Source organism: Pseudophryne corroboree, chromosome 8 (assembly GCF_028390025.1).
Source record: "Pseudophryne corroboree isolate aPseCor3 chromosome 8, aPseCor3.hap2, whole genome shotgun sequence".
In the NCBI taxonomy this organism is placed as follows: Eukaryota; Metazoa; Chordata; class Amphibia; order Anura; family Myobatrachidae; genus Pseudophryne; species Pseudophryne corroboree.
The window spans coordinates 422,599,604-422,627,306 of record NC_086451.1 but is presented as its reverse complement, the minus strand read 5'-3'; the positions used below and the strand labels follow the sequence as shown (position 1 = coordinate 422,627,306).

Genomic DNA, 27,703 nt, shown 5'->3' with positions numbered 1-27,703 from the left:
AGACGCTCTGGTAACACCGTGGGTGTACCAGTCAGTGTATGTGTTCCCTCATCTGCCTCTCATACCCAAGGTACTGAGATTGATAAGATGGAGAGGAGTAAGCACTATATTCGTGGCTCCGGATTGGCCAAGAAGGACTTCAAGAAATGCTCACGGAGGATCCGTGGCCTCTACCTCTAAGAAGGGACCTGCTCCAGCAAGGACCCTGTCTGTTCCAAGACTTACCGCGGCTGCGTTTGACGGCATGGCGGTTGCACGCCGGATCCTGAAGGAAAAAAGGCATTCCGGATGAAGTCATCCCTATCCTGATCAAAGCCAGGAAGGATGTAACCGAAAAACATTATCACCGCATTTGGCGAAAATATGTTGCGTGGTGCGAGGCCAGTAAGGCCCGACGGAGGAAATTCAACTGGGTCGATTCCTACATTTCCTGCAAACAGGAGTGTCTATGGGCCTGAAATTGGGGTCCATTAAGGTTCAAATTTCGGCCCTGTCAATTTTCTTCCAAAAAGAACTAGCTTCAGTCCCTGAAGTTCAGACGTTGTAAAAAGGGGTACTGCATATACAGCCTCCTTTTGTGCCTCCAGTGGCACCTTGAGATCTCAATGTAGTTTTTGGGTTCCAAAAGTCACATTGGTTTGAACCACTTAAATCTGTGGAGTTAAAATATCTCACATGGAAAGTGGTCATGCTGTTGGCCTTGGCCTGGGCCAGGCGCGTGTCAGAATTGGCGGCTTTATCCTGTAAAAGCCCTTATCTGATTTTCCATTCGAACAGGGCGGAATTGAGGACTCGTCCTCAGTTTCTCCCTAAGGTGGTTTCAGCGTTTCACCTGAGCCAACCTATTGTGGTGCCTGCGGCTACTAGGGACTTGGAGGACTCCAAGTTGCTAGACGTTATCAGGGCCCTGAAAATATATGTTTCCAGGACGGCTGGAGTCAGAAAATCTGACTCGCTGTTTATCCTGTATGCACCCAACAAGCTGGGTGCTCCTGCTTCTAAGCAGACTATTGCTCGTTGGATTTGTAGTACAATTCAGCTTGCACATTCTGTGGCAGGCCTGCCACAGCCAAAAATCTGTAAATGCCCACTCCACAAGGAAGATGGGCTCATCTTGGGCGGCTGCCCGAGGGGTCTCGGCTTTACAACTTTGCCGAGCAGCTACTTGGTCAGGAGCATATACGTTTGTAAAATTCTACAAAATTGATACCCTGGCTGAGGAGGACCTGGAGTTCTCTCATTTGGTGCTGCAGAGTCATCCGCACTCTCCCGCCCGTTTGGGAGCTTTGGTATAATCCCCATGGTCCTTACGGAGTCCCCAGCATCCACTTAGGACGTTAGAGAAAATAAGAATTTACTTACCGATAATTCTATTTCTCGTAGTCCGTAGTGGATGCTGGGGACTCCGTAAGGACCATGGGGTATAGACGGGCTCCGCAGGTGAGACGGGCACTATAATGAACTTTAGAATGGGTGTGTACTGGCTCCTCCCACTATGCCCCTCCTCCAGACCTCAGTTAGAGAAACTGTGCCCAGAGGAGACGGACAGTACGAGGATAGGATTTTGTTAATCCAAGGACAAGATTCATACCAGCCCACACCATCCACACCGTATAACCTGGAATATACGAACCAGTCAACAGTATGAAACAAACAGCATCAGTCAAAGACTGATCAAAACTGTAACGTAACCCTTATGTAAGCAATAACTATATACAAGTCTTGCAGAATTTAGTCCGCACTGGGACGGGCGCCCAGCATCCTCTACGGACTAGGAGAAAAAGATTTACCGGTAGGTTTAAAATCTTATTTTCTCTTACGTCCTAGAGGATGCTTGGGACTCCGTAAGGACCATGGGGACTATACCAAAGCTCCAGACCGGGCGGGAGAGTGCCGATGACTCTGCAGCACCGATTGAGCAAACAGTAGGTCCTTATCAGCCAGGGTATCAAACTTGTGGAATTTCGCAAAAGTGTTTGAACCCGACCAAGTAGCTGCTCGGCAAAGCTGTAATGCCGAGACGCCTCGGGCAGCCGCCCAAGAAGAGCCCACCTTCCTAGTGGAATGGGCCTTTACTGAATTTGGTAACGGCAATCCAGCCGTAGAATGAGCCTGCTGAATCGTGTTACAGATCCAGTGAGCAATAGTCTGCTTAGAAGCAGGAGCGCCAACCTTGTTGGCTGCATACAGGACAAACAGAGCCTCTGTTTTCCTAACCCGAGCCGTCCTGGCTACATAAATTTTCAAGGCCCTGACTACATCAAGGGACTTGGAAATCCTCCAAGTCCCCCGTAGCCACAGGCACCACAATAGGTTGGTTCATATTTAACGATGAAACCACCTTAGGCAAAAATTGAGGACGAGTCCGCAATTCTCCTCTATCCACATGAAAAATCAGATAGGGGCTTTTGTGAGACAAAGCCGCCAACTCAGACACCCGCCTTAGAGATGCCAAGGCCAACATGACCACCTTCCAAGTGAGAAATTTTAATTCCACCATTTGAAGTGGCTCAAACCAGTGAGATTTCAGGAACTGTAACACCACGTTAAGGTCCCATGGTGCCACTGGAGGCACAAAAGGAGGCTGTATGTGCAGCACTCCCTTTACAAAAGTCTGGACTTCTGGGAGAGAAGCCAATTCCTTCTGAAAAAAAATTGATAGGGTCGAAATCTGTACCTTAATGGAGCCTAATTTTAGGCCCATATCCACTCCTGTCTGCAGAAAGTGGAGGAAACGGCCCAGATGGAAAACTTCCACAGGAGCATTCTTGGTTTCACACCAAGATACGTACTTCCTCCAGATACGGTGATAATGCTTCGCCATCACCTCCTTCCTAGCCCTTATCAGAGTAGGGATGACTTCTTCCGGAATGCCCTTCCCAGCTAGGATTCGGCGTTCAACCGCCATGCCGTCAAACGCAGCCGCGGTAAGTCTTGGAACAGACAGGGCCCCTGTTGCAACAGGTCCTCTCTGAGAGGAAGAGGCCACGGATCTTCTGTGAGCATTTCCTGAAGATCTGAATACCAGGCCCTTCGAGGCCAATCTGGAACAAGGAGTATTGTCTGCACTCTTTTTCTTCTTATGATTCTCAATATCTTTGAGATGAGTGGAAGAGGAGGGAACACATAGACCGACTGAAACACCCACGGTGTCACCAGGGCGTCCACTGCTACTGCCTGAGGGTCCCTTGACCTGGCACAATACCTCCGCAGCTTTTTGTTGAGACGTGACGCCATCATGTCTATTTGCGGAAGCCCCCACAAACTTGTTATCTCTGCAAAGACTTCTTGATGAAGTCCCCACTCCCCTGGATGGAGATCGTGTCTGCTGGGAAATCTGCTTCCCAGTTGTCCACTCCCGGAATGAAGACTGCTGTCAAATCGCTTACATGATTTTCCGCCCATTGAAGAATCCTGGTGGCTTCCGCCATTGCCACTCTGCTTCTTGTTCCGCCTTGGCGGTTTACATGAGCCACGGCTGTGACGTTGTCTGACTGAATCAGAACCGGTAGGTCGCGAAGAAGATTCTCCGCCTGACGCAGGCCGTTGTATATGGCCCTCAATTCCAGTACGTTGATGTGTAGACAAGCCTCCTGGCTTGACCATAGTCCCTGGAAGTTTCTTCCTTGTGTGACTGCTCCCCATCCTCGGAGGCTCGCGTCCGTGGTCACCAGAACCCAGTCCTGAATGCCGAACCTGCGACCCTCTAGAAGGTGAGCACTCTGCAGCCACCACAGGAGAGACACCCTGGCCCTGGGGGACAGGGTGATCAACCAATGAATCTGTAGATGTGACCCTGGACCACTTGTCCAGTAGGTCCCATTGGAAGGTCCTCGCATGGAACCTGCCGAAGGGAATGGCCTCGTAAGACACCACCATTTTCCCCAGAACTCGCGTGCAGTGATGGACCGACACACTTTTCGGTTTCAACAGGTCCCTGACCAAGTTCTGGAGTTCCTGGGCTTTTTCCACCGGGACAAAACCCCTCTTTTGTTCCGTGTCTAGAATCATGCCCAAGAAAGTCAACGGGGTTGTTTGAACCAACTGTGACTTTGAATCCAGCCGTGTTGCGGCAGCACGCTTAGGGAGAGCGACACGCTTTTCAGCAATTGTTCTCTCGATCTCGCTTTTATCAGGAGATCGTCCAAGTACGGGATAATTGTGACTCCCTGCTTGCGCAGGAGCACCATCATTTCCGCCATTACCTTGGTGAAAATCCTCGGGGCCGTGGAAAGCCCAAACGGCAACGTCTGAAACTGGTAATGACAGTCCTGTACAGCGAATCTCAGGTACGCCTGATGAGGCGGATATATGGGGACATGAAGGTATGCATCCTTTATGTCCAGGGATACCATAAAATCCCCCCCTTCCAGGCTGGCGATAACCGCCCTGAGCGATTCCATCTTGAATTTTAACCTTTTCAAGTACAGGTTTAGGGATTTTAAATTCAGAATGGGTCTGACCGAGCCATCCGGTTTCAGAACCACAAACAGGGTTGAATAGTACCCCTTCCCCTGTTGAAGTAGGGGAACCTTGACAACCACTTGTTGATGACACAGTTTTTGAATTGCAGCTAAAACTACCTCCCTTTCTGGGGAAGAAGCTGGTAAGGCCGATTTGAAAAACCGGCGAGGAGGCACGTCTTCGAACTCCAGCTTGTAACCCTGGGATACAATTTCCATTGCCCAGGGATCCACCTCTGATTGAACCCAGACGTGGCTGAAGAGTCGAAGATGTGCCCCCACCGGGGCGGACTCCCTCAGTGGAGCCCCAGCGTCATGCGGTGGATTTAGTAGAAGCCGGGGCGGACTTCTGCTCCTGGGAACTAGCCGTAGCCGGCAGTTTTTTCCCTCTACCTTTACCTCTGGCGAGAAAGGAAGATCCCCGACCTCTTCTGGACTTATGCGACCGAAAGGACTGCATCTGATATTGTGGCGTTTTCTTTTGCTGTGAGGAAAATAAGATTTTACTCACCGGTAAATCTATTTCTCGTAGTCCGTAGTGGATGCTGGGAACTCCGTAAGGACCATGGGGAATAGACGGGCTCCGCAGGAGACTGGGCACTCTAAAAGAAAGATTAGGTACTATCTGGTGTGCACTGGCTCCTCCCACTATGACCCTCCTCCAGACCTCAGTAAGGATACTGTGCCCGGAAGAGCTGACACAATAAGGAAGGATTTTGAATCCCGGGTAAGACTCATACCAGCCACACCAATCACACCGTATAACTCGTGATACTATACCCAGTTAACAGTATGAAATATAACTGAGCCTCTCAACAGATGGCTCAACAATAACCCTTAGTTAGGCAATAACTACATATAAGTATTGCAGACAATCCGCACTTGGGATGGGCGCCCAGCATCCACTACGGACTACGAGAAATAGATTTACCGGTGAGTAAAATCTTATTTTCTCTGACGTCCTAGTGGATGCTGGGAACTCCGTAAGGACCATGGGGATTATACCAAAGCTCCCAAACGGGCGGGAGAGTGCGGATGACTCTGCAGCACCGAATGTGAGAACTCAAGGTCCTCCTCAGCCAGGGTATCAAATTTGTAGAGTTTAGCAAACGTGTTTGCCCCTGACCAAGTTGCAGCTCGGCAAAGTTGTAAAGCCGAGACCCCTCGGGCAGCCGCCCAAGATGAGCCCACTTTCCTCGTGGAATGGGCTTTTACTGATTTAGGATGCGGCAATCCAACCGCAGAATGCTCCAGCTGAATTGTGCTACAAATTCAGCGAGCAATAGTCTGCTTAGAAGCAGGAGCACCTATTTTGTTGGGTGCCTACAGGATAAAAAGCGAGTCAGGTGTTCCTGACTCCAGCCGTCCTGGAAATATAAATTTTTAAGGCCCTGACTACGTCCAGTAACTTGGAATCTTCCAAGTCCCTAGTAGCCGCAGGCACTACAATAGGTTGGTTCAAGTGAAAAGCTGATACCACCTTAGGGAGAAAGTGGGGACGAGTCCTCAATTCTGCCCTATCCATATGGAAAATCAGATAAGGGCTTTTACATGACAAAGCCGCCAATTCTGACACACGCCTGGCCGAAGCCAAGGCCAATAACATGACCACTTTCCACGTGAGATATTTCAAATCCACAGTTTTAAGTGGCTCAAACCAATGTGATTTTAAGAAACTCAACACCACGTTGAGATCCCAAGGTGCCACAGGAGGCACAAAAGGGGGCTGAATATGTAGCACTCCCTTTACAAATGTCTGAACTCCAGGCAGTGAAGCCAGTTCTTTCTGGAAGAAAATCGACAGAGCCGAAATCTGGACCTTAATGGAACCCAAGTTTAGGCCCATAGTCACTCCTGACTGTAGGAAGTGCAGAAAACGACCCAACTGAAATTCCTCTGTTGGGGCCTTCCTGGCCTCACACCACGCAACATATTTTCGCCAAATACGGTGATAATGGTTTGCGGTTACTTCTTTCCTGGCTTTTATCAGCGTAGGGATGACTTCCTCCGGAATGCCCTTTTCCTTTAGGATCCGGAATTCAACCGCCATGCCGTCAAACGCAGCCGCGGTAAGTCTTGGAACAGACAGGGCCCCTGCTGTAGCAGATCCTGTCTGAGCGGTAGAGGCCATGGGTCCTCTGATATCATTTCTTGAAGTTCTGGGTACCAAGCTCTTCTTGGCCCATCCGGAACCACGAGTATCGTTCTTACTCCTCGTTTTCCTATTATTCTCAGTACCTTTGGTATGAGAGGCAGAGGAGGGAATACATAAACCGACTGGTACACCCACGGTGTCACTAAAGCGTCCACAGCTATTGCCTGAGGGTCCCTTGACCTGGCGCAATATCTAGTTTTTTGTTTAGGCGGGACACCATCATGTCCACCTGTGGCCTTTCCCAACGGTTTACCAACAGTTGGAAGACTTCTGGATGAAGTCCCCACTCTCCCGGATGTAGGTCGTGTCTGCTGAGGAAGTCTGCTTCCCAGTTGTCCACTCCCGGAATGAACACTGCTGACAGTGTTAAGACGTGATTTTCCGCCCATCGGAGAATCCTTGTGGCTTCTGCCATCGCCATCCTGCTTCTTGTGCCGCCCTGTCGGTTTACATGGGCGACTGCCGTGATGTTGTCTGATTGGATCAGTACCGGCTGGTTTTGAAGCAGAGGCCTTGCCAGACTTAGGGCATTGTAAATGGCCCTCAGTTCCAGAATATTTATGTGTAGGGACGACTCCTGACTTGACCAAAGTCCTTGGAATTTTCTTCCCTGTGTGACTGCCCCCCAGCCTCGAAGGCTGGCATCCGTGGTTACCAGGACCCAGTCCTGTATGCCGAATCTGCGGCCCTCTTGAAGATGAGCACTCTGCAGCCACCACAGTAGAGATACCCTGGTCCTTGGAGACAGGGTTATCAGCCGATGCATCTGAAGATGCGATCCCGACCACTTGTCCAAGAGGTCCCACTGAAAGGTTCTTGCATGGAACCTGCCGAATGGAATTTTGCTTCGTAAGAAGCTACCATTTTTCCCAGGACTAGTGTGCAGTGATGCACCGATACCTGTTTTTGGTTTCAGGAGGTCTCTGACTAGAGATGACAGCTCCTTGGCTTTCTCCTGTGGGAGAAACACTTTTTTCTGTTCTGTGTCCAGAACCATCCCCAGGAACAGTAGGCGTGTGGTAGGAACCAGCTGTGACTTTGGAATGTATAGAATCCATCCGTGCTGTTGTAGCACTTCCCGAGATAGTGCTACTCCGACCAACAACTACTCCTTGGACCTCGCCTGTATAAGGAGATCGTCCAAGTACGGGATAATTAAAACTCCCTTTTTTCGAAGGAGTATCATCATTTCTGCCATTACCTTGGTAAAGACCCTCGGTGCCGTGGACAGTCCAAACGGCAGTGTTTGGAATTGGTAATGGCAATCCTGTACCACAAATCTGAGGTACTCCTGGTGAGGATGGTAAATGGGGACATGTAGGTAAGCATCCTTGATGTCCAGGGATACCATGTAATCCCCCTCCTCCAGGCTTGCAATAACCGCCCTAAGCGATTCCATCTTGAACTTGAATTTTTTATGTATGTGTTCAAGGATTCCAAATTTAAAATGGGTCTCGCCGAACCGTCCGGTTTCGGTACCACAAACAGTGTGGAATAGTAACCCCGTCCTTGTTGAAGTTGGGGCACCTTGACTATCACCTGCTGGGAATACAGCTTGTGAATTGCCTCTAGCACAGCCTCCCTGCCTGAGGGAGTTGTCGGCAAGGCAGATTTGAGGAAACGGCGGGGGGGAGACGCCTCGAATTCCAGCTTGTACCCCTGAGATACTACTTGAAGGATCCAGGGATCCACCTGTGAGCGAGCACACTGATCGCTGAAATTTTTGAGGCGGCCCCCCACCGTACCTGGCTACGCCTGTGGAGCCCCCGCGTCATGCGGTGGACTCAGAGGAAGCGGGGGAAGAATTTTGATTCTGGGAACTGGCTGACTGGTGCAGCTTTTTCCCTCTTCCCTCGTCTCTGTGCAGAAAGGAAGCGCCTTTGACCCGCTTGCTTTTCTGAAGCCGAAAGGACTGTACCTGATAATACAGTGCTTTCTTAGGCTGTGAGGAAACCTGAGGTAAAAAAAATTTCTTCCCAGCTGCTGCTGTGGATACGAGGTCCCAGAGACCATCCCCAAACAATTCCTCACCCTTATAAGGCTCTATGTGCCTTTTAAAGTCAGCATCACCTGTCCAGTGTCGGGTCTCTAATACCCTCCTGACAGAATGGACATTGCATTAATTCTGGATGCCAGCCGGCAAAATATCCCTCTGTGCATCCCTCATATATAAGACGACGTCTTATGTTCGCCAAATAGTATCCCTGTTTGACAGGGTTACAGACCACGCTGCAGCAGCACTATCTGCAGGTCTTAGTCTAGTACCTGAGTGTGTAAATACAGACTTCAGGATAGCCTCCTGCTTTTTATCAGCAGGTACCTTCAAAGTGGCCATATCCTAAGACGGCAGTGCCACCTTTTTTGACAAACGTGTGAGCGCCTTATCCACCCTAGGGGATATCTCCCAGCGTAACTTATCCTCTGGCGGGAAAGGGTACGCCATCAGTAACTTTTTAGAAATTACCAGTTTCCTATCGGGGGAACCCACGCTTTTTCACACTTCATTCACTCATTTGATGGGGGAACAAAACACTGCCTGCTTTTTCTCCCCAAACATAAAACCCTTTTTTAGTGGTACTTGGGTTAATGTCAGAAATGTGTAACACATTTTTTATTGCCGGGATCATGTAACGGATGTTCCTAGTGGATTGTGTATATGTCTCAACCTCGTCGACACTGGAGTCAGACTCCGTGTCGACATCTGTGTCTGCCATCTGAGGGAGCGGGCGTTTTTGAGCCCCTGATGGCCTTTGAGACGCCTGGGCAGGCGTGGGCGGAGAAGCCGGCTGTCCCATAGCTGAAGCGTCATCCAGCCTTTTATGTAAGGAGTTGACACTGTCGGTTTATACCTTCCACCTATCCATCCACTCTGGTGTCGGCCCCACAGGGGGCGACATCACATTTATCGGCATCTGCTCTGCCATCACATAAGCCTCATCAAACGTGTCGACACAGCCGTACCGACACACCGCACACACACAGGGAATGCTCTGACTGAGGACAGGACCCCACACAGCCCTTTGGGGAGACAGTGAGAGAGTATGCCCCCCTGCGCCCATCCGTGCCTGCAGTGTGTGTTGTGTGTGGGAGCAATGGCAATGGTTACCTCAGAGAAGAACTGAAGTCTTCTGCCGCCTTTGAAGTTTCTTCTAATACTCACCCGGCTTCTATCTTCCGGCTCTGCAAGGAGGACGGCGGCGCGGCTCAGGGACGGACGGCTAGGGTGAGACCTGCGTTCCGACCCTCTGGAGCTAATGGTGTCCAGTAGCCTAAGAAGCAGAGCCTATCACTTAAGTAGGTCTGCTTCTCTCTCCTCAGTCCCACGATGCAGGGAGCCTGTTGCCAGCAGTGCTCCCTGAAAATAAAAAACCTAACAAAATTCTTTTTTCAGAGAAACTCAGGAGAGCTCCCATGTAATGCACCCAGTCTCCTCTGGGCACAGGATCTAACTGAGGTCTGGAGGAGGGGCATAGAGGGAGGAGCCAGTGCACACCCATTCTAAAGTTCTTTATAGTGCCCATGTCTCCTGCGGAGCCCGTCTATACCCCATGGTCCTTACGGAGTCCCCAGCATCTTCTAGGACGTAAGAGAAATAATAAGAATTTACTTACCGATAATTCTATTTCTCATAGTCCGTAGTGGATGCTGGGGACTCCGTCAGGACCATGGGGATTAGCGGCTCCGCAGGAGACAGGGCACAAAAGTAAAAGCTTTAGGATCAGGTGGTGTGCACTGGCTCCTCCCCCTATGACCCTCCTCCAAGCCTCAGTTAGGATACTGTGCCCGGACGAGCGTACACAATAAGGAAGGATTTTGAATCCCGGGTAAGACTCATACCAGCCACACCAATCACACTGTACAACCTGTGATCTGAACCCAGTTAACAGCATGATAACAGCGGAGCCTCTGAAAAGATGGCTCACAACAATAATAACCCGATTTTTGTAACAATAACTATGTACAAGTATTGCAGACAATCCGCACTTGGGATGGGCGCCCAGCATCCACTACGGACTACGAGAAATAGAATTATCGGTAAGTAAATTCTTATTTTCTCTGACGTCCTAAGTGGATGCTGGGGACTCCGTCAGGACCATGGGGATTATACCAAAGCTCCCAAACGGGCGGGAGAGTGCGGATGACTCTGCAGCACCGAACGAGAGAACTCCAGGTCCTCCTCAGCCAGGGTATCAAATTTGTAGAATTTTGCAAACGTGTTTGCCCCTGACCAAGTAGCAGCTCGGCAAAGTTGTAAAGCCGAGACCCCTCGGGCAGCCGCCCAAGATGAGCCCACCTTCCTTGTGGATTGGGCATTTACAGATTTTGGCTGTGGCAGGCCTGCCACAGAATGTGCGAGCTGAATTGTACTACAAATTCAACGAGCAATCGTCTGCTTAGAAGCAGGAGCACCCAGCTTGTTGGGTGCATAAAGTATAAACAGCGAGTCAGACTTTCTGACTCCAGCCGTCCTGGAACATATATTTTCAGGGCCCTGACAACGTCTAGCAACTTGGAGTCCTCCAAGTCCCTAGTATCCGCAGGTACCACAATAGGTTGGTTCAGGTGAAACGCTGACACCTCCTTAGGAAGAAACTGGGGACGAGTCCGCAGTTCTGCCCTGTCCGAATGGAAAATCAGATATGGGCTTTTGTAAGACAAAGCCACCAATTCTGACACTCGCCTGGCCGAGGCCAGGGCCAACCGCATGGTCACTTTCCATGTGAGATATTTAAAATCCACAGATTTGAGCGGTTCAAACCAATGTGATTTGAGGAATCCCAACACTACGTTGAGATCCCACGGTGCCACTGGAGGCACAAAAGGGGCTGTATATGCAATACTCCCTTAACAAACGTCTGGACTTCAGGAACTGAAGCCAATTCTTTCTGGAAGAAAATCGACAGGGCCGAAATCTGAACCTTAATGGACCCCAATTTGAGGCCCATAGACACTCCTGTCTTCAGGAAATGCAGGAATCGACCGAGTTAAAATTCCTCCGTGGGGGCCCTCCTGGCCTCACACCACGCAACAATTTTTCGCCAAATACGGTGATAATGTTGTGCGGTCCCCTCCTTCCTGGCTTTGATCAGGATAGGAATGACTTCCTCCGGAATGCCTTTTCCTTCAGGATCCGGCGTTCAACCGCCATGCCGTCAAACGCAGCCGCGGTAAGTCTTGGAACAGACAGGGTCCCTGCTGAAGCAGGTCCCTTCTTAGCGGCAGAGGCCATGAGTCCTCTGTGAGCATCTCTTGAAGTTCCGGGTACCAAGTCCTTCTTGGCCAATCCAGAGCCACGAGTATAGTTCTTACTCCTCTCCGTCTTATAATTCTCAGTACCTTGTGTATGAGAGGCAGAGGAGGGAACACATACACTGACTGGTACACCCACGGTGTGACCAGAGCGTCCACAGCTATTGCCTGAGGGTCTCTTGACCTGGCGCAATACCTGACCAGTTTTTTGTTCAGGCGGGACGCCATCATGTCCACCTTTGGTCTTTCCCAATGGTTCACAATCATGTGGAAGACTTCCCGATGAAGTCCCCACTCTCCCGGGCGTCGGAATGAACACTGCTGACAGTGCTATCACCTGATTTTCCGTCCAGCGAAGAATCCTTGCAGTTTCTGCTATTGCCCTTCTGCTTCTTGTGCCGCCCTGTCTGTTTACGTGGGCGACTGCCGTGATGTTGTCCCACTGGATCAATACCGGCTGACCTTGAAGCAGAGGTCTTGCTAAGCTTAGAGCATTGTAACTTGCCCTTAGCTCCAGTATATTTATGTGGAGAGAATTCTCCAGACTTGATCACACTCCCTGGAAATTTTTTCCCTGTGTGACTGCTCCCCAGCCTCTCAGGCTGGCATCCCTGGTCACCAGGACCCTTCCTGAATGCCGAATCTGCGGCCCATTAGTAGATGAGTACTTTGCAGCCACCGCAGAAGAAACACCCTTGTCCTTGGAGACAGGGTTATCCGCTGATGCATCTGAAGATGCGATCCGGACCATTTTTCCAGCAGATCCCACTGAAAAGTTCTTGCGTGAAAACTGCCGAATGGAATCGCTTCGTAAGAAGCCACCATTTTTCCCAGGACCCTTGTGCAATGATGCACTGACACTTTTCCTGGTTTTAGGAGGTTCCTGACTAGCTCGGATAACTCCCTGGCTTTCTTCTCCGGGAGAAACACCCTTTTCTGGACTGTGTCCAGAATCATCCCTAGGAACAGCCGATGTGTCGTCGGAAACAACTGCGGTTTTGGAATATTTAGAATCCACCCATGCTGTCGTAGAACTACTTGAGATAGTGCTACTCCGACCTCCAACTGTTCTCTGGACCTTGCTCTTATCAGGAGGTCGTCCATTTTCTTTGAAGAAGAATCATCATTTCGGCCATTACCTTGGTAAAGACCCGGGGTGCCGTGGACAATCCAAACGGCAGCGTCTGAAACTGATAGTGACAGTTCTGTACCACGAACCTGAGGTACCCTTGGTGAGAAGGGCAAATTGGGACATGGATGTAAGTATCCCTGATGTCCCGGGACACCCTATAGTCCCCTTCTTCCTGGTTCGCTATCACTGCTCTGAGTGACTCCATCTTGATTTGAACCTTTGTAAGTGTTCAAATATTTCAGATTTAGAATAGGTCTCACCGAGCCTTCTGGCTTCAGTACCACAACATAGTGTGGAATAATACCCCTTTCCTTGTTGTAGGAGGGGTACTTTGATTATCACCTGCTGGGAATACAGCTTGTGAATTGTTTCCAATACTGCCTCCCTGTCGGAGGGAGACGTTGGTAAAGCAGACTTCAGGAACCTGCGAGGGGGAAACGTCTCGACTTTCCAATCTGTACCCCTGGGATACTACTTGTAGGATCCAGGGGTCCTGTACGACCCCAGCGTCATGCTGAGAAACTTGGCAGAAGCGGTGGAGGGCTTCTGTTCCTGGGAATGGGCTGCCTGCTGCAGTCTTCTTCCCTTTCCTCTATCCCTGGGCAGATATGACTCTTATGGGGACGAAAGGACTGAGGCTGAAAAGACGGTGTCTTTTTCTGCAGAGATGTGACTTAGGGTAAAAACGGTGGATTTTCCAGCAGTTGCCGTGGCCACCAGGTCCGATGGACCGACCCCAAATAACTCCTCCCCTTTATACGGCAATACTTCTTTGTGCCGTTTGGAATCTGCATCACCTGACCACTGTCGTGTCCATAAACATCTTCTGGCAGATATGGACATCGCACTTACTCTTGATGCCAGAGTGCAAATATCCCTCTGTGCATCTCGCATATATAGAAATGCATTCTTTAAATGCTCTATAGTCAATAAAATACTGTCCCTGTCAAGGGTATCAATAATTTTAGTCAGGGAATCCGACCAAGCCACCCCAGCTCTGCACATCCAGGCTGAGGCGATCGCTGGTCGCAGTATAACACCAGTATGTGTGTATATACACTTCTTAGGATATTTTCCTTGAGGACGGCCCTATCTGGAGACGGTACCGCCACTTGTTTTGATAAGCGTGTGAGCGCCTTATCCACCCTAAGGGGTGTTTCCCAACGCGCCCTAACTTCTGGCGGGAAAGGGTATACCGCCAATAATTTTCTATCGGGGGAAACCCACGCATCATCACACACTTCATTTAATTTATCTGATTCAGGAAAAACTACAGGTAGTTTTTTCACACCCCACATAATACCCTTTTTTGTGGTACTTGTAGTATCAGAAATATGTAACACCTCCTTCATTGCCCTTAACAAGTAACGTGTGGCCCTAAAGGAAAATACGTTTGTTTCTTCACCGTCGACACTGAAATCAGTGTCCGTGTCTGTGTCGACCGACTGAGGTAAATTGGCGTTTTAAAGCCCCTGACGGTGTTTGAGACGCCTGGACAGGTACTATTTTGTTTGCCGGCCGTCTCTGTTGACATTATCACGTAATTCCTTGAATAAGCCATCCATTCCGGTGTCGACTCCCTAGAGAGTGACATCACCATTACAGGCAATTGCTCCGCCTCCTCACCAACATCGTCCTCATACATGTCGACACACACGTACCGACACACAGCACACACACAGGGAATGCTCTGATAGAGGACAGGACCCCACTAGCCCTTTGGGGAGACAGAGGGAGAGTTTGCCAGCACACACCAAAAACGCTATAATTATACAGGGACAACCTTTATATAAGTGTTTTTCCCTTATAGCATTTTAAATAAGAATTTACTTACCGATAATTCTATTTCTCGGAGTCCGTAGTGGATGCTGGGGTTCCTGAAAGGACCATGGGGAATAGCGGCTCCGCAGGAGACAGGGCACAAAAAGTAAAGCTTTAGGATCAGGTGGTGTGCACTGGCTCCTCCCCCTATGACCCTCCTCCAAGCCTCAGTTAGGTACTGTGCCCGGACGAGCGTACACAATAAGGAAGGATTTATGAATCCCGGGTAAGACTCATACCAGCCACACCAATCACACTGTACAACCTGTGATCTGAACCCAGTTAACAGTATGATAACAGCGGAGCCTCTGAAAAGATGGCTCACAACAATAATAACCCGATTTTTGTAACTATGTACAAGTAATGCAGATAATCCGCACTTGGGATGGGCGCCCAGCATCCACTACGGACTCCGAGAAATAGAATTATCGGTAAGTAAATTCTTATTTTCTCTGACGTCCTAGTGGATGCTGGGGTTCCTGAAAGGACCATGGGGATTATACCAAAGCTCCCAAACGGGCGGGAGAGTGCGGATGACTCTGCAGCACCGAATGAGAGAACTCCAGGTCCTCCTTAGCCAGGGTATCAAATTTGTAGGATTTTACAAACGTGTTTGCCCCTGACTAAATAGCCGCTCGGCAAAGTTGTAAAGCCGAGACCCCTCGGGCAGCCGCCCAAGATGAGCCCACCTTCCTTGTGGAATGGGCATTTACATATTTTGGCTGTGGCAGGCCTGCCACAGAATGTGCAAGCTGAATTGTATTACACATCCAACTAGCAAAAGTCTGCTTAAAAGCAAGAGCACCCAGTTTGTTGGGTGCATACAGGATAACAGCAAGTCAGTTTTCCTGACTCCAGCCGTCCTGGAACCTATATTTTCCAGGGCCCTGACCACATCTAGCAACTTGGAGTCCTCCAAGTCCCTAGTAGGCGCAAGACACCACAATAAGCTGGTTCAGGTGAAACACTGACACCACCTTAGGGAGAGAACTGGGGACGAGTCCGCAGCTCTGCCCTGTCCGAATGGACAAACAGATATGGGCTTTTTTGAGAAAAAAACCACCAATTTGACACTCGCCTGGTCCAGGCCAGGTCCAAGAGCATGTTCACTTTTCATGTGAGATGCTTCAAATCCACAGATTTGACTGGTTTTAAACCAATGTGTTTTGAGGAATCCCAGAACTACGTTGAGATCCCACAGTGCCACTGGAGGCACAAAAGGGGGTTGTATATGCAATACTCCCTTGACAAACTTCTGGACTTCAGGAACTGAAGCCAATTCTTTCTGGAAGAAAAATCGACAGGGCCGAAATTTGAACCTTAATGGACCCCAATTTGAGGCCCATAGACACTCCTGTTTGCAAGAAATGCAGGATTCGACCGAGTTGAAATTTCTTCGTGGGGCCTTCCTGGCCTCACACCACGCAACATATTTTCGCCACATGTGGTGATAATGTTGTGCGGTCACCTCCTTTCTGGCTTTGACCAGGGTAGGAATGACCTCTTCCTGAATGCCTTTTCCCTTAGGATCCGGCGTTCCACCGCCATGCCGTCAAACGCAGCTGCGGTAAGTCTTGGAACAGACATGGTACTTGCTGAAACAAGTCCCTTCTTAGCGGCAGAGGCCATAAGTCCTCTGTGAGCATCTCTTGAAGTTCCGGGTACCAAGTCCTTCTTGGCCAATCCGGAGCCATGAGTATAGTTCTTACTCCTCTACGTCTTATAATTCTCAGTACCTTAGGTATGAAAAGCAGAGGATGGAACACATACCCGACTGGTACACCCACGGTGTTACCAGAACGTCCACAGCTATTGCCTGAGGGTCTCTTAACCTGGCGCAATACCTGTCCCGTTTTTTGTTCAGACGGGACGCCATCATGTCCACCTTTGGTAATTCCCAACGGTTTACAATTATGTGGAAAACTTCCCCATGAAGTTCCCACTCTGCCGGGTGGAGGTCGTGCCTACTGAGGAAGTCTGCTTCCCAGTTTCCATTCCCGGAATGAAACACTGCTGACAGTGCTATCACATGATTTTCCGCCCAGCGAAAAGTCCTTGCAGTTTTTGCCACTGCCCTCCTGCTTCTTGTGCCGCCCTGTCTATTTACGTGGGCGACTGCCGTGATGTTTTATCCCACTGGATCAATACCGGCTGACCTTGAAGCAGGGGTCTTGCTAAGCTTAGAGCATTATAAATTTACCCTTAGCTATATTTATGTGGAGAAAAATCTCCAGACTTGATCACACTCCCTGGAAATTTTTTCCTTGTGTGACTGCTCCCCAGCCTCTCGGGCTGGCCTCCGTGGTCACCAACATCCAAAACTGAATGCCGAATCTGCGGCCCTCTAGAAGATGAGCACTCTGTAACCACCACAGGAGAGACACCCTTGTCCTTGGATATAGGGTTATCCGCTGATGCATCTGAAGATGCGATCCGGACCATTTGTCCAGCAGATCCCACTGAAAAGTTCTTGCATGAAATCTGCCGACTGGAATTGCTTCGAAGGAAGTCACCATTTTTTTACCATGGCCCTTGTGCAATGATGCACTGATTTTAGGAGGTTCCTGACTAGCTCGGATAACTCCCTGGCTTTCTCTTCCGGGAGAAACACCTTTTTCTGGACTGTGTCCAGAATCATCCCTAAGCACAGGAGACTTGTTGTCGGGATCAGCTGCGATTTTGGAATATTTAGAATCCACCCCTGCTGTTGTAACAGTATCCGAGATAGTGCTACTCCGACCTCCAACTGTTCCCTGGACTTTGCCCTTATCAGGAGATCGTCCAAGTAAGGGATAATTAAGACGCCTTTTCTTCGAAGAAGAACCATCATTTCGGCCATTACCTTGGTAAAGACCCGGGGTGCCGTAGACAATCCAAACGGCAGCGTCTGAAACTGATAGTGACAGTTCTGTACCACGAACCTGAGGTACCCTTAGTGATAAGGGCAAATTTGGGACATGGAGGTAAGCATTCCTGATGTCTCGGGACACCAGATAGTCCCCTTCTTCCCGGTTCGTTATCACTGCTCTGAGTGACTCCATCTTGATTTGAACCTTTGTAAGTGTTCAAATTTTTTTAGATTTAGAATAGGTCTCACCTAGCCTTCTGGCTTCAGTACCACAATATAGTGTGGAATAATACCCCCTTTTCTTGTTGTAGGAGGGGTAATTTAATTATCACCTGCTGGGAATACAGCTCGTGAATTTTTTCCCATACTGCCTCCTTGTCGGAGGGAGACCTTGGTAAAGCAGACTTCAGGAGCCTGCGCAGGGGAAACGTCTCGACATTCCAAACTGTACCCCTGGGATACTACTTGTAGGATCCAGGGGTCCTGTACGGTCTCAGCGTCATGCTGAGAGCTTGTCAGAAGCGGTGGAACGCTTCTGTTCCTGGGAATGGGCTGCCTGCTGCAGTCTTCTTCCCTTTCCTCTATCCCTGGGCAGATATGACTCTTATAGGGACGAAAGGACTGAAGCTGAAAAGACGGTGTCTTTTTCTGCAGAGATGTGACTTAGGGTAAAAACGGTGGATTTTCCAGCAGTTGCCGTGGCCACCAGGTCCGATGGACCGACCCCAAATAACTCCTCTTCCTTTATACGGCAATACACCTTTGTGCCGTTTGGAATCTGCATCACCTGACCACTGTCGTGTCCATAAACATCTTCTGGCAGATATGGACATCGCACTTACTCTTGATGCCAGAGTGCAAATATCCCTCTGTGCATCTCGCATATATAGAAATACATCCTTTAAATGCTCTATAGTCAATAAAATACTGTCCCTGTCAAGGGTATCAATATTTTTAGTCAGGGAATCCGACCAAGCCACCCCAGCTCTGCACATCCAGGCTGAGGCGATCGCTGGTCGCAGTATAACACCAGTATGTGTGTATATACTTTTTATGATATTTTTCCAGCCTCCTGTCAGCTGGCTTCTTGAGGACGGCCCTATCTATAGACGGTACCGCCACTTGTTCTGATAAGCGTGTGAGCGCCTTATCCACCCTAAGGGGTGTTTCCCAACGCGCCCTAACTTCTGGCGGGAAAGGGTATACCGCCCATATTTTCTATCGGGGGGAACCCACGCATCATCACACACTTCATTTAATTTATCTGATTCAGGAAAAACTACGGTAGTTTTTTCACATCCCACATAATACCCTCTTTTGTGGTACTTGTAGTATCAGAAATATGTAACACCTCCTTCATTGCCCTTAACGTGTGGCCCTAATAAGGAATACGTTTGTTTATTCACCGTCGACACTGGATTCAGTGTCCCTGTCTGTGTCCGTGTCGACCGACTAAAGTAAACGGGCGTTTTAAAACCCCTGACGGTGTTTTTGAGACGTCTGGACCGGTACTAATTGTTTGTCGGCCGTCTCATGTCGTCAACCGACCTTGGCGCGTGTTGACATTATCACGTAATTCCCTAAATAAGCCATCCATTCCGGTGTCGACTCCCTAGAGAGTGACATCACCATTACAGGCAATTGCTCCGCCTCCTCACCAACATCGTCCTCATACATGTCGACACACACGTACCGACACACAGCACACACACAGGGAATGCTCTGATAGAGGACAGGACCTACTAGCCCTTTGGAGAGACAGAGGGAGAGTTTGCCAGCACACACCAAAAACGCTATAATTATATAGGGACAACCTTATATAAGTGTTTTCCCTTATAGCATCTTTTTTATATATTTCTAACGCCAAATTAGTGCCCCCCCTCTCTGTTTTAACCCTGTTTCTGTAGTGCAGTGCAGGGGAGAGCCTGGGAGCCTTCCCTCCAGCCTTTCTGTGAGGGAAAATGGCGCTGTGTGCTGAGGAGATAGGCCCCGCCCCTTTTTCGGTGGCCTCGTCTCCCGCTCTTAACGGATTCTGGCAGGGGTTAAATATCTCCATATAGCCCCCGGAGGCTATATGTGAGGTATTTTTAGCCAAAAAAGGTTTTCATTTGCCTCCCAGGGCGCCCCCCTCCCAGCGCCCTGCACCCTCAGTGACTGCCGTGTGAAGTGTGCTGAGAGGAAAATGGCGCACAGCTGCAGTGCTGTGCGCTACCTTAAGAAGACTGAGGAGTCTTCTGCCGCCGATTCTGGACCTCTTCTCGTTTCAGCATCTGCAAGGGGGCCGGCGGCGAGGCTCCGGTGACCATCCAGGCTGTACCTGTGATCGTCCCTCTGGAGCTAATGTCCAGTAGCCAAGAAACCAATCCATCCTGCACGCAGGAGAGTTCACTTCTTCTCCCCTAAGTCCCTCGTTGCAGTGATCCTGTTGCCAGCAGGACTCACTGTAAAATAAAAAACCTAAGCTAAACTTTTCTAAGCAGCTCTTTAGGAGAGCCACCTAGATTGCACCCTTCTCGGCCGGGCACAAAAATCTAACTGAGGCTTGGAGGAGGGTCATAGGGGGAGGAGCCAGTGCACACCACCTGATCCTAAAGCTTTACTTTTTGTGCCCTGTCTCCTGCGGAGCCGCTATTCCCCATGGTCCTTTCAGGAACCCCAGCATCCACTAGGACGATAGAGAAATATATATAGTCATATCGCCAAATAAGTGCCCCCCCTCTCTGTTTTAACCCTGTTTCTGTAGTGCAGTGCAGGGGAGAGCCTGGGAGCCTTCCCACCAGCATTTCTGTGAGGGAAAATGGCGCTGTGTGCTGAGGAGAATAGGCCCCGCCCCCTTTTCGGCGGGCTTCTTCTCCCGTTTTTCTGAGACCTGGCAGGGGTTAAATACATCCATATAGCCCCCAGGGGCTATATGTGATGTATTTTTAGCCAGAATAAGGTACTATCATTGCTGCCCAGGGCGCCCCCCCCAGCGCCCTGCACCCTCAGTGACCGCTGCTATGAAGTGTGCTGACAACAATGGCGCACAGCTGCAGTGCTGTGCGCTACCTTATGAAGACTGAAAAGTCTTCTGCCGCCGGTTTCTGGACCTCTTCACTTTTCGGCATCTGCAAGGGGGTCGGCGGCGCGGCTCCGGGACGAACCCCAGGGTGAGACCTGTGTTCCGACTCCCTCTGGAGCTAATGGTGTCCAGTAGCCTAAGAAGCCAATCCATCCTGCACGCAGGTGAGTTCACTACTCTCCCCTAAGTCCCTCGATGCAGTGAGCCTGTTGCCAGCAGGACTCACTGAAAATAAAAAACCTAACAAAACTTTTACTCTAAGCAGCTCTTTAGGAGAGCCACCTAGATTGCACCCTTCTCGGCCGGGCACAAAAATCTAACTGAGGCTTGGAGGAGGGTCATAGGGGGAGGAGCCAGTGCACACCACCTGATCCTAAAGCTTTTACTTTTGTGCCCTGTCTCCTGCGGAGCCGCTAATCCCCATGGTCCTGACGGAGTCCCCAGCATCCACTTAGGACGTCAGAGAAATATATATATATATATATATATATATATATATAACTATAATACATTTGTAGGGTTCTATCTAATTCTCTTTTACATAAAAGATTAGGATGATCCTATATGTAATGTATGGAATATACAGTATACAGGAATTCCTATTGCAGAAGTACAATTTGCTAACACTAATAAACATAGCGAGGCACCAAGATAGGATATGCCGCAGTCGGACAGTCAGGAATAATATCACTAACCCCAGTTCTGTAACTTCCTCCCAGACAGCTGAGTCCATTTGGGTTTTGGAGCATTGTACACCTATAGGAGAGGAGGGTACAGTGATCAGGGTTCTTGTATTCCGAACAGTTATCTGGTGAGATCATAGTGCGGCATGGTGTGACAGTGCTGGGGGACAGCATTCAGTGTGTTATCAGCATACTTTGTGTGTCTGTGATTGGGAACTTAGATTGTAAACCATTGGCACAGGGATCCGAGAGTCCAAACACTCTCTGATTGTACAGTGCTGCTGAATACTGTATGTTGGCATTCCATACAGAATAATCCTAACAGTGTACGCTGAATGTATACTGGGTGGAGATGTAGGATACACTTAATGCTGGTTTGTGGTTCTATTTGTAAAGACCGCACTGCTCAGCCCAGTTCTGTGGGCGGAGCTAATAATTAAGAAGATTCTATCCTCAGATTCCCAGGGACCTTCATGCGTTCTGGTTATGACGTCCCTCACTAACATCACTGAGCCTTAAGCCGCATACACACGGTGCGATATAAACTACTCATATGGACTATATGGTCAATACCGATATAAAACATAGCACATATTGCAGTGTATACACAGCTTGCGATGCCGATGTACGCTCCCGCGGGGTCGGTATCGCAAGTACAAATAGACTGTGCAGGCAGGTAAATTTTGACTAGAAAGTGTACAATTTAGTTTTTAGTATAGTCAAAATTGTACATAGCCAAAATTGTACATAGCCAAAATTGTACATAGCCAAAATTGCACCGTGTGTATATTCCATATCGGTGGTTCTGGAGGGTTCACTACGGCTGGCCGGCGGTCGGGCTCCCGGCGACCAGCATCCCGGCGCCGGGAGCCCGACCGCCGGCTTACCGACAGCTTGGCGAGCGCAAATGAGCCCCTTGCGGGCTCGCCACGCTACGGGCACGGTGGCGCGCTACGCGCGCCACACTATTTTATTCTCCCTCTATGGGGGTCGTGGACCCCCACGAGGGAAAATAAGTGTCGGTATGCCGGCTGTCGGGCTCCCGGCGCCGGTATACTGAGCGCTGGGAGCCCGGCCGCCGGCAAACAGAAGACCACCCGGTTCTGGACTCTGGGGAGTTCAAGGGAAATCGCAAAGTCAAAACCGGCCTTTAGGCAGAATCGCACCGTGATGTCAGGCTGAGCCTGACTTCTGCCAGTTCATTAATAAAAGCTATAATTAGGGAGCTACAATTAGGGTTGTTTCTAAAAGTATGCTTACATTCTCTGAACACTACAAGAAAAATGACCGGTTGCTATGGGTGTGTGGGTGACATTACTTTTCTCATGTGCATCACTTTCCTTCAATACCCCTGAAAGTGTGAGTAAAACACGTTGCAATTCTATTTTTATTTATTTTTAAAATAATCTACATATGGAGCAGTTTTAGACAAGAGATCGCATGACTGTCTCTAGCCATACCGCACACACATAACACATTATGTAAATTGGACAAGTGCCGGAGCAAGACGCTTGTCTGGGAGAACCTCGTTCCATCTGTACTGCCCTGGATAGGGGTGTAATTCCAAAATCACAAACAAGATTTAAGAGCTTGCTGGTTAAGGGAGGTACACACGGAGATATCCGTGCTTAAATTCTAAGCAATCACACCAGATTGCTTAGAAATTAAGCACGGATCTCTCCGTGTGTATGCCCACAGCGATAGCAATGCGCGGTCGCATGCCCAATCTAGTTAGATCGCTCATTTCACCACTGGGTGACATGAGCACGCCCCCTTCTCCCCCAGCTTCGCTCAGCACAGATTGTGCTGTGTGCTGAGCGGGGGGAGAGATGTGTGCTGAGCGGTCTGTGCTAGATCGCTCAGCAAACTTCTCCCCCGTGTGTACGGGGTTATACACACTTGCCGATACATCAGCTGTTCAATGAACTGCCCGATATATAGTGGGAGTGTCGGCGGGTGTGTACCAGCGTTACTGCAGCACAGCCTATGGCAGGTATAACTGCAGCGTGCCCGTACACTTGCTGCAGATGCGGCCAGTGACTGACATCACAACTGGGCGGGCACATGTAAATGCCCGCCCAGTTGTGATGTCAGATATCACATATCAGGCCAATGATTGGTAAGTGTGTATGCATTACTAATTGTCAGACAGGAATGTGGAACGGCCGAATGGCCAATCCATCATCCTAGCGTGTACCCAGCATTACAGTAAAATCTGTTCTTTTTTTTTTTTTAAAGATGCATACTGTACAATAGCAATACACAGTTGATGCTTTAATCATCAGTGTTATGCTGATGACATCATACCTGACGCAGCAAGTACTCTTCTTCAGCCACAGAGACATAGTCAGGGATGTAATACGCAGCACGGGGAGCCTGGGAGGAGAGAGGTGACACAACAATGAGAAGCATCATCCATGGGCTGTTAACCAATAAGACAAAATCACTTTTGCTGGTATAAATATAACAACTCCGCAATGCATGTAGTCATTCAGTAGAGAGGATGGGCCCATTAAGCGCCGGCTCCCAGGGCTGGAAAGCTGCAATGAGGAAAAGTTAGCAGAGACCCTTTAGCCTGTGATCTGCCTGAAGCCTAACCAGCGGCCCAGAATCATCAGGTCCCCGAAAATGTAGAGACGTCGGGATGGCAAGGAGGAGGAGAGAAGCCTCAGGTCCACCATCGCTTACCCTAGAAGCAAACCCGAACTCGTCAAATGCACACATTAATTCAGTGGGGGAAAAAAAACAACCTATAAAACAAGTGTGAAATGAAAAAATAGCGACCAGCCAGGAACAGACAGGAAGTGCAGCAGCAAAAAGAGTGAGATACGGCGCTCAATAAAACACGCAGGGTGACCACTCAGCTGTTTCAGGCAGACTCGGCTAGTTACTCTCAGGCTATATAATCATTTTGACAATTTTTTTAAAAGTTGCGTAAAATTACACAAAAATCTTCACTCCCCCCATCATCCCCACCGCCAGGCAGCTCGGCGGCGAGTATGTAGGGCCCATAAAGACTGTTTACTCTCTCATTTCATTACTGCCCCTTTACTTTCTAAAACACGCTTTTTGTTTGTTGCCCCACCCAAAACGGAAACATCCGTGCTTAACCAGCCAGCCTCGGACAGATGTGGTTCTCATCTGTAAACGATGTTAGTAAGTAACACTAGATGAGAAATAATAGGTTGCTATGGGTTACTGCACAATCGCCCTTTACTAAATACTCTGCCAATTACTGCCTGTCAGAGAAAGAACACCACTTAAACACCTTGTCGGTATGTAACCTACAGGCAAGTCAGCCCAGATTACAGGACGCAGCTGTAGTAAGCTGCACGTAATAACTATGGGGGTCATTCACCTGATCGCTCGCTATCGTTTTTTGCAGCGCTGAGATCAGGTCAGAACTGCGCATGCAGCACAATGCGCAGGCGCGTCGCACGGGTACAAAGCTGATCGTTGCTGTGCGATGGGTTTTACGAAGAATCCATTCGCACAGCCGATCGCAAGGAGGTTGACAGGAAGAAGGCGTTTGTGGGTGGCAACTGACCATTTTCAGGGAGTGGTTGAAAAAATGCAGGCGTGTCCAAACGTTTGCAGGGCGGGTGTCCGACGTCAATTCCGGGACCGGACAGGCTGAAGTGATCGCAGCGGCTGAGTAAGTTCTGGGCAACTCAGTAATTGCACAAAACTTTTTTGTAGCGCTCGGCTGCACATGCGATCGCACACTTGCACAGTTAAAATACACTTCCCTGTAGGTGGCGACTATCTGATCGCAGCGCTGCAAAAAACTGCTAGCGAGTGATCAGGTCTGAATTACCCCCTTTGCCCATTAATGCCGAACTCGAACATTTTTTTTTTTTCAAAGGAGCAATCACTTATAAGGCAAAACCATGCCTTTTATTCAATTGTCCCTTTCAAAGAAAACGTCAGAGTTCGGCCGGCATCCCGCATGGCCGCCGAATTCGGGCAGCCTTACATCCGGCCCCAGATGTGCATCTGAAGTGACAAAACACAACATAATGGTGCGGCACGTAATCTGCGCTCAATGCAGATAGTTCCGGGGTTATCTGCGGCTGCGCATGTATGAACATTTCTGAAAACCTACATGGCGCATGCGTTATACAGAAGGTGCTGTTGTGATCGGTTCAGATGTTAGCAGAAAGGTGGCGGAAAAGTGATGGTCATGGGCAAGTGACGGGCAGCGACTGGGCAGTAGTGCATGCAATGGTCCGCTCAGTGGGCATGTTATGGTAGTGTTGTAGACATGTCAATGCAATCTGCTGCGTTCTCAGACGCAGAGCCGCAGGCATAGAATGTCGTGGTCGGACGGAGACACTGCACCTGCTGTAGGGCTGCTGCAATTTTCGATTGTGGTGTGTAATAAATCGGTATTACAGCGTGCACTGGTGGTAAAAGTGGGTGTCTCAGCGCACATTGGGCCGCACCTATGTACACAAAAGAGAGTTTGTAGTGCCCCTTGCATATACCCGCAGACGGACGACCGACAATAGCCGCTGCTGCTGCGTGCACCTCAGATTTAGGCCCAGTATATTTACCAAGGACTGAATGAGCGCCCTATCCAGTAACCTGTCACCATGAAGTCATGCCAGCTTTAGAAAGCCGCTACTGGGTATCACTCAGATTGGCAGACATGCAGATTGGGTGCAGAGAGATAACAGCATATGGGGGTTGATGTTTAAAGCAAAGAGTGGAGAAGTGGACAAGTTGCCCATAGCAACCAACCAATCAGCATCTACCTATCAGTTTATAGAATGTGCTTGTTATATGCTTCCTCAATACTGATTGGTTGCTATGGGCAACTTCTCTATTCTTTTCATTGACATCAAGGGGTAAATTTACTAAGATGGGAGTTCTATTTAAGATGGGATGTTGCCCATAGCAACCAATCAGATTCTACTTCTCATTTATCTAGCACCTTCTAGAAGATAATACTTGGAATCTGAGTGGTTGCTATGGGCAACATCACATTTTAAATAGAACTCCCCTCTCAGTAAATTTACCCCCAAGTCCACAGTCTTATATAGAAATCTTGTGCTCTGCTGGATAGAGAATGTGTTTGTACCTTATCTACTAGGAAGGTCTCCAAGTCAGCCGCAGTGATGCTGTCCTGCATCTCCCCAATCTCCTTATAGACACAGCAGGCAACACTACAGATTACATACAGCTGCACCTGGAAAACAGACATGTCTGTTACACAGCAGACAGGGAGAAGGTGTGTGCAGAGCAGTCACTGATTACCCTGGCTGTGTCATCTATCATGCACAGATCAATCAGCCCCTGTAGCAATTGCCAGCCTGCCAGGTAGGACAATGGGCCTAATTCAGATCTGATCGCAGCAGCAAATTTGTTAGCAGTTGGGCAAAACCATGTGCACTGCAGGAGGGGCAGATGTAACATGTGCAGAGAGAGTTAGATTTGGGTGGGGTGTGTTCAAACTGAAATCTAAATTGCAGTGTAAAAATAAAGCAGCCAGTATTTACCCTGCACAGAAACAAAATAACCCACCCAAATCTAATTCTCTCTGCATGTTACATCTGCCCCCCCCTGCAGTGCACATGGTTTTGCCCATCTACTAACAAATTTGCTGCTGTGATCAACTCTGAATTACCCCCAATATGCAACGAGCTACGACAGCCACGTTACTCATCGCAGGCCAAATAATAATAATAATAATAATGATAATAATAATAATAATGATGATGATAATAAAACACAACTCAAGTTAAGCAAACAAATTGATTGCAGACAAGCATGTAAATCTAACAGCCAGGAAACCACGGTATCCGGTCTCTAGGTCGACATGGTCACTAGGTCGACTTGAGGTTTAAAAAAAAAAAAATTTGTTTTCTTTTTTCATACTTTACGATCCACGTGGACTACAATTGGGAACGGTAACTTGTGCCGAGCGCAACAGTAGCGGAGCGAGGCACCTTGCCCGAAGCATAGCGAGGGGGCACGGTGCACTAATTGGGGTTTCCGGTCACTCAACGAAGAAGACGACACCAAAATTATTTAAAACACCTAGACACTGTCAACCTAAGCGGTCGACCCTGTGTTACACCCCCCCCCCCCCCCTAGAACACGCCCCCCCCACCCGAAACCACATAGCCATGCATTTGTGTGCATCCACCATCTGACCCAAGTCTGCTGTCAGGACTATTTCAGACAGTGGGTCACCACTACACCCTCATTTTTTTTATATTTATGTAACAAGTCTAAACAGAATTCCCCCAACCTCAGCACAGGCAATAATGTGTCCAGAACATGCC

At 49.1% G+C, this 27,703-nt stretch overlaps 1 protein-coding gene across 6 annotated transcripts in view; it reads right to left on the bottom strand.

The window, feature by feature from the left end:
• The window catches only part of ALKBH6 (alkB homolog 6), a 75,115-nt gene that overhangs the window by 8,779 nt on the left and 38,633 nt on the right, over positions 1 to 27,703 (bottom strand). For all 6 annotated transcript variants that reach the window (XM_063937972.1, XM_063937970.1, XM_063937967.1 and 3 more), the window contains 3 exons: positions 26,497 to 26,604; positions 23,721 to 23,789; positions 21,426 to 21,486 (listed from right to left, as the gene is read on the bottom strand). In XM_063937972.1, coding sequence (XP_063794042.1) covers positions 21,426 to 21,486; positions 23,721 to 23,789; positions 26,497 to 26,547 — 181 coding nt within the window. In that variant the 5' untranslated portion in view covers positions 26,548 to 26,604. The remainder of the gene's footprint in view (positions 1 to 21,425; positions 21,487 to 23,720; positions 23,790 to 26,496; positions 26,605 to 27,703) is intronic.